Source organism: Octopus sinensis, linkage group LG17 (genome assembly GCF_006345805.1).
Source record: "Octopus sinensis linkage group LG17, ASM634580v1, whole genome shotgun sequence".
Taxonomy (NCBI): domain Eukaryota; kingdom Metazoa; phylum Mollusca; class Cephalopoda; order Octopoda; family Octopodidae; genus Octopus; species Octopus sinensis.
The window spans coordinates 16,370,479-16,377,482 of NC_043013.1; the positions used below are offsets into that span (position 1 = coordinate 16,370,479).

The following is a 7,004-nucleotide window of genomic DNA, read 5'->3' on the forward strand; positions in this document are numbered from 1 at the left end:
TTAATTTTTATTTAGAAAAACATTAACAGAAAATAAAATTTCGAGTCTGAAAGTGAAGCATGAATTTTCAAGTTAAAGGGAAATAACTTCCTTTTTCTAGAAATTTTGATCGACTGTGAAGGAAAATAACGAAGTATAATATATATGGTAGCTCTGTTTTCTCTTGTAATATCATTCATATCTAGGATATACTATAGAAATATAAGTTGACCCAATATCTGACTGCTATATTATTTTACCGACCCCTGAAGGAAGAAAGGGTTGTTTGACTTCGGTGAACTTTGAAAAGAAGAGAGGTAAATATACCATTTTTTGGTCGATGCCCTTCCGATTCTTAGTCCATCGCTTTGACTTGAGCCTTGATTTCTTTTTTCATTAGCGCAGTCCAAAATTCCACCGAGGTTGACTTTTCCTCTTAATCCTTTCGGGCTCGATAATATAAGTGCTTACCAATTCAGCATGCGGTCGATGAAATCGACTTACTTCCCCTAAAATTGCTGGCCTTGTGTGAAAAGATGAAATCATTGTTATCACAGTCCAGAGGGAGCAAGCTGGCAGAATCGGTAGCACCCCAGATAAAATGCTTAGCAGCATTTCGTCAGCTTTTTTATGTTCTGAGTTCAAATTCCGTCGAGGTCGACTTTGCCTTTCGTCCTTTCGGGGTTGCTAAAGTAAGTGCTAGTCGAGCACTTGGGGTCGACTTAATCGACTTAGCCCCTCCCCGAAATTACTGGCCTTGTGCCAAAAATTTGAAATCAATCTAAATAAAAGCGGCGAACTGGCACAATCGTTAGTACACTGGGCGAAATGCTTAGCGGCATTTCGTCTGTCTTTATGTTCAGAATTCAAATTCCGCCGAGGTCGACTTTGCCTTTCATCCTTTCAGGGTCAATAAAATAAGTGTCAGCTGATCACAGCGGTCGATATGTAATCGAGTTACCCTCCATCAGACACCTACCATATTCTGAGCGCCTTGTTTCCCTGGGCATGGATTCATTGAAGCTCCGGCGTCTAGCGACGGACTTGGTAAACACCCACAAGGTTATCAACCACCTCACCAACAACAACACTGAACACCTTTTTGATCTCCATGTGTCTAACACACGTGGACATGCCTACAAAGTCAGAAAACAGCACAGCTCCCATGACTTTCTGAAACATTTTTTCACGCTCAGGGTTGCTGAAGCGTGGAATAAACTGCCTGCATCAGTTGTTGACTGCCATGACACTGCATCCTTTAAGGCCCTCATGCTTCCCGAAATCCGTCGAAACTACACCTGATTATATATACACTTTAGATGAGTTGTAGTGCACCTGAGCACTGTACACAATTATTATTATTATTATTATTATTATCCCTATAAACTACTGGCTAGGGTCGATAACTCTGAATTCTTAAATAATCGGCATGGATCAATAACTCTAGAAATGTGAGTCGCGAAAGGTTCCATCAAAGATTTTGTTAAAATACATGTACAATAAAATTAAAAGAAGGCTTTTATAAGCAGTGACGAGGACGGGAGTGTAGTTTAATAATAATAATAATAATAACAACAACAACAACAATAATAATCCTTTCTACTAAAGTTATAAGGTCTGAAATTTACGGGGAGGGGAGTAGTCGGTTACATCGACCCCAGTATTTCACTGGTACTTAATTTATCGACCTTAAAAGGATGAAAGGCAAAGTCAACCTGGGCAAAATTTCAAATCAGAACGTTAAGACGGACAAAATACCGCTAAGCGTTTCGCCCGACGTGCAATAATAGCAAAAATAACAATTCCTTTATTAATCACAAGGGTTTAACAATAATGATAACAATAACAATAACAACAACAACAACAACAACAATAATAATAATAATAATCTTTTCTTTATTGGCCACAAGGGCCGAACACAAGGACATGAGTGACAAAGTGGGATTAGGCACAATATTAGTGTACAAAAAATAAAAATAATAAAAATTAACAACAAAATTTAAACAATGAAAATAATAAAATTCCCCCCGAAGCAGGGAGTTTCTTCCAGGGCCAGCCAAGAAACTCCACACATCCTGGTTACCTCAACTGCCAAGGGCACCTCACTCCCTCTCGACTTCCCGCATGTTCAGTGTAGAACCATTCACACGGGCCATCCTCGCCACATTCACTCATCTTTCAACAAAAAATACTGGGAGGCACCACTTCTTCACTTTCCTTTTCAAATGGAGCTTGAAAAGGTCGGAAAGGTCTTCAGTCCTTTCAATCTCGTCCACTACACTATCTCTTTCGCAATAGCTACCAGGCAGAGGAAAACTTCCTTTCCTTCCTAGCCAAAAGAAGGTGGCGGTGCATCACAATGGATAATAATAATAATAATAATAATAATAATAATAATAATAATAATAATAATAATAAAAGAAATAGACAAAGAAAAATCCCAGCAATGGTTGAGAAGCTCAGGACTCAAAGCAGAAACAGAGGGATTTTTAATTGCAGCACAAGACCAAAGCCTCCCCACCAGAAATTACCAAAAACATGTAATGAAAAGAAATATTACAAGTAACTGCAGAATATGTGGAGATGGACAAGAAACAATAAATCATATTATCTCTAGCTGCCCAGTCCTGGCTAAGAAGGAATATATTCACAGACATGACAGAGTTGGAACCTACATACATTGGAAGCTATGCCAACATTATGGAATAACAACAGAAAAAAGATGGTATAGGCACGCACCAGAAAAGGTCACAGAAAACGAGAAAGCAACCATACTCTGGGATATGCCGATACACACAGATAGAGAAATTAAGGCCAACAGACCAGTTATAGTTGTCAGAGATCATGAAGAAAAAAAATGCTTTCTAATTGATGTATCAATACCGGCAGATGACAACGTGTCTCTAAAGGAAATGGAGAAACTCTCAAAATACAAAGACCTGGAAATAGAGGTAACTAGAATGTGGAATCTGAAAACAGAAACAATTCCTATCATAGTAGGTGCATTAGGCATGATAAAAAAAATATTCAGACAAATACATAACAAAAACACCAGGACTTACAAACACATATAACATACAGAAAATTGCACTACTAGGCACTGCACACATCCTACGCAGAACACTTTCCATACAATAACCATCAGAGCATCACAACAAATCACAGCACATACCCAAGGCACACAGAGCTGCGCTCGGTAGTGAAGTGAAAGCACGCTATAAAAATAAAACTACTGAATAATAATAATAATAATAATAATAATAATAAGGAATATATTCACAGACACGACAGAGTTGGGACCTACATACACTGGAAGTTATGCCAACATTATGGAATAACAACAGAAAAAAGATGGTATAGACACACACCAGAAAAGGTCACAGAAAACGAGAAAGCAACCATACTCTGGGATATGCCAATACACACAGATAGAGAAATTAAAACCAACAGACCAGATATAGTTATCAGAGATCATGAAGATAAAAAAACGCTTTCTAATTGCTGTATCAATACCAGCAGATGACAACGTGTCTCTAAAAGAAATGGAGAAACTTTCAAAATACAAAGACCTGGAAATAGAGGTAACTCGAATGTGGAATCTAAAAACAGAAACAATTCCTATCATAGTAGGCGCATTAGGTATGATAAAAAAATATTCAGATAAATACATAACAAAAACACCAGGACCTACAAACACATATAACATAAAGAAAATTGTACTACTGCGTACTGCACACATCCAACGCAAAACACTTTCAATACAGTAACCATCAGAGCATCACAGTAAATCACAGCACATACCCAAAGCACACAGAGCTGCGCTCGGTAGTGAAGTGAAAGCATACAATAAAAATATAACTATTGAATAACTAGCAGTATCGCCCGGCGTTGCTCGGGTTTGTAAGGGAAATAACTATAAAATATTTTTAGAGAGTTATAGCCAAAAAATGGAAAAAAAATGATGGTAAATTTATTTTTAGTTAAAAAGGTCGAGTTGCGTCAAATTTTTTAGTTAAAAAGGTCGAGTTGCGTCCCCATGACAGTCTGTGGTTTGTGTTTCTGATTCTCAACCCCATGTCGAATTTATCGATTTTTTTCAGAACTGGGGGAACTTTTCAAAATTTTCGCTGCGTTAGTTTTGAATTATGACATTGGGCTATGTGTGTGTCAAGTTTCATCAGAATCGGTTGAAAGCCGTGGTCAGGGTGAGGGTACAAGCAAACAGACACACAGAAACACACACAGACAAACTGCCGTTTATATAGAGAGAAGATAATAATAATAATAATAATAATAATAATAATAATAATAATAATAATAATAATAATAAATAAAGGATTGAGGTAACTCCTCCAGAAGATATAGAGGCAAAATTAAAAGAAGAGTGCTATTGTCATCTAGTGAACGATGTTTCGACATCTCGCGTGTCTTCATCAGGTTAAAAAAAGAAGAAGAAGAAGAATTTTAATAAACATACCAAAGAAATGGAGTGGTTTTTCACTCCATTTCTTTGGTATGTTTATTAAAATTATTATTATGACCAATACCCTGCAAGGCTTGACAGAGAAGAAATTAGCCTAATTAAAAGCCAACAATGGCTCAAAAGCTCTGGATGAAAAGCTGAAACGGGAGGACTGATTCTCGCTGCACAAGACCAGTACCAGTTTCTCTGCCCTAGGTGTACAGAAAACACTCGGCGAGAAATGGAAGAAAATTTGAAGAAAGAAGGAAAATAATAATGATGATAATAATAATAATAATAATAATAATAATAATAATAATAATAATAATAATAATAATGGTTTCAAATTTTGCCACCAGGGCAGCCATTTAAGAAATTAAAAATTAAAAAAGCAAAATAATGAAAGAGGCCATAACACCAAATGCAGAATGACTGCCAAAATTGGAAACAATCATGAAACTCTTGGATGTTTTTTAGCAGAGTCTCTCTTTGTTATTAGCATTCAAGCAAGGTCTCAATCTAAGAACAACTGTCTCCTTTTCTCAAGAGTCCTGGAAAGAGAGTCCCGGACTCTACTCTTCATCTTCTCACGGAGGCGTCGAAATATGAACTGAATAAATAAATAAATAAATTCAAAGCTTGTGTTGGGAACGATATCACGTGTCTTCAGGTGTAGTTTTTGGTAAAATAATAGTCTGCCATCAGGAGTGGACAATCGGTGAAGTCTTCGCAGAAGTCGTAGAACAAGGCGACTTCTTGTGGATGTTGCTTACAGTAGCCATGGTAAGCACATTCTTCAAGCGTTGTCTGTTCTGGTAGAAGAGAGCTTTTGGTGCAGGTTTTCTGTCGGAACAGCGCCATTTTGGTGGTGCAGATGGCTGTGTGGGCGAGGATTTTGTGAATGATTTGTGAAATATAAGTGTCAGACGAGACAACGAGGAAGAAATTGATGAACGGTTCTTTGAGTTGGCTGAAAGAGGCCAGTCGCAGATCCAACAGGACATATCTGAAATAAAATAAATAAATAAATAAATAAATAAATAGACAGACAGACAGATAGATAGATAGATAGATAGATAGATATAGATAGATAGATAGATAGATAGATAGATAGATAGATAGATAGATAGATATAGATAGACACACATAAAAACAATAATGAATGATAGGTACTATGAATGAATGAATGAATTAGTAAATAAATTAGTAAATAAATAAATAAACAAGTACTTAGGTAGTTAAGTAATTCACTTCGTAACCTCGTGGCTAGAATTCAATCCTACTGTGTGACAATTTGGACAAATGTCTTCTACTGTTACCTCGAAAGGACTAATGAATGAAATTTGTAGATGGAAATTGCAGGTCGAGTGACCGTATAGGGACTCCCTCATTGATTCACGGACGAAATGATGTAAAGGAGATTTAGCCGTTGTTTATATCTGGGTTCGATACCGGCATGTGTCATCTTGACTAAATATCTTCTGCACAGATTCAGGTAAACCCTAGAGTCAAGAGTGTAATTTGATGGACGGAAACTATATGAAGCTTTTCAGAGGAACCGTTTCTTTTCTTGTACGGTAGATTTAACCAGACATCCAGTTTAACACTACTTCCTGGCCCTAGGGTATCTTTAGTGGAGCCCACCCAGTTGTCGCCCAGTTTAACACTACCACATGGTCCTCGGATGCCTTTAGTTGAGTATACTTTGTTGTCATCTAGTTGAACACTATCGCTTGGCCCCTAAGTATCTTTAGAGTGGTTCTGTACCTACCCAGTTTAATACTACTACGTAGTCCTTGGGTCCATATAGTGAAATCTACCCGATTGTCATTCAGTTTAACACCACACCTGCTCTTTGGATGCCTTTAGTAGAGTCCACTCTGTTGACACCCAGTTAAACACCATCACATGGTTCTTGGGTGGAGTCCACTTTGTTGTTACCCAATATAACCCCATTACCTGGTTCTTGAGTACCTTTAGTAGAGTTCACTCTGTTGTCAACCAGTTTAACTCCATCATCGGGTCCTGAGGTACTTCCCGTGGATTCCACTTTGCTGTCACCCAGTTTAACATCATCATCTGTGCATTAAGTACCTTTAATGGGGTCCAACCTATTGAAAGTAATTGAGGCCAGGTTTCTGATTACTTTTTCCATAAGAGAGTTCCGGATGTTTCCCTTCTTCTCTTGAGTAAGTTCATCACCCATGTAGGGCTTTGGCCATTAGCTTGAAGAGTTAGTGTTTCGAGAAAGATTTGCCTGACCAAGCAGTAACGTAGAAGCCCCTCTGTTGGCTCACTGACAAAGAAATAGTTTGGAGAGGTTGGCCCCACCTGTGATTCAGTTCCAATAGCTCAAACAAAATTTTGGCATGTTGATTTATTTGATTAAACTACAAAGACTAAATATTTAAGGAAGAAAGGAAAAGTAGGAGGTCGTAACACTTGGGACTTTCCTTACAGTGCTAGTGGTATAAAAGTTCCTTCCCCAGTCATACAGACTCACAGGGCCGGTTTCCCTGTTTCCATGGCGTATATATTCCCTACATGGATGGGACGCCGGTTC

The 7,004-nt window shown here is 37.8% G+C and overlaps 1 protein-coding gene across 1 annotated transcript in view; it reads right to left on the reverse strand.

Annotated features, from left to right (window-relative positions):
- Positions 1-4,785: 4,785 nt before the first annotated feature.
- The window catches only part of LOC115221079, an 11,630-nt gene continuing 9,411 nt past the window's right edge, over positions 4,786-7,004 (reverse strand). Inside the window, exon 6 of the mRNA XM_029791293.2 lies at positions 4,786-5,447. Coding sequence (XP_029647153.1) covers positions 5,108-5,447 — 340 coding nt within the window. The 3' untranslated portion in view covers positions 4,786-5,107. The remainder of the gene's footprint in view (positions 5,448-7,004) is intronic.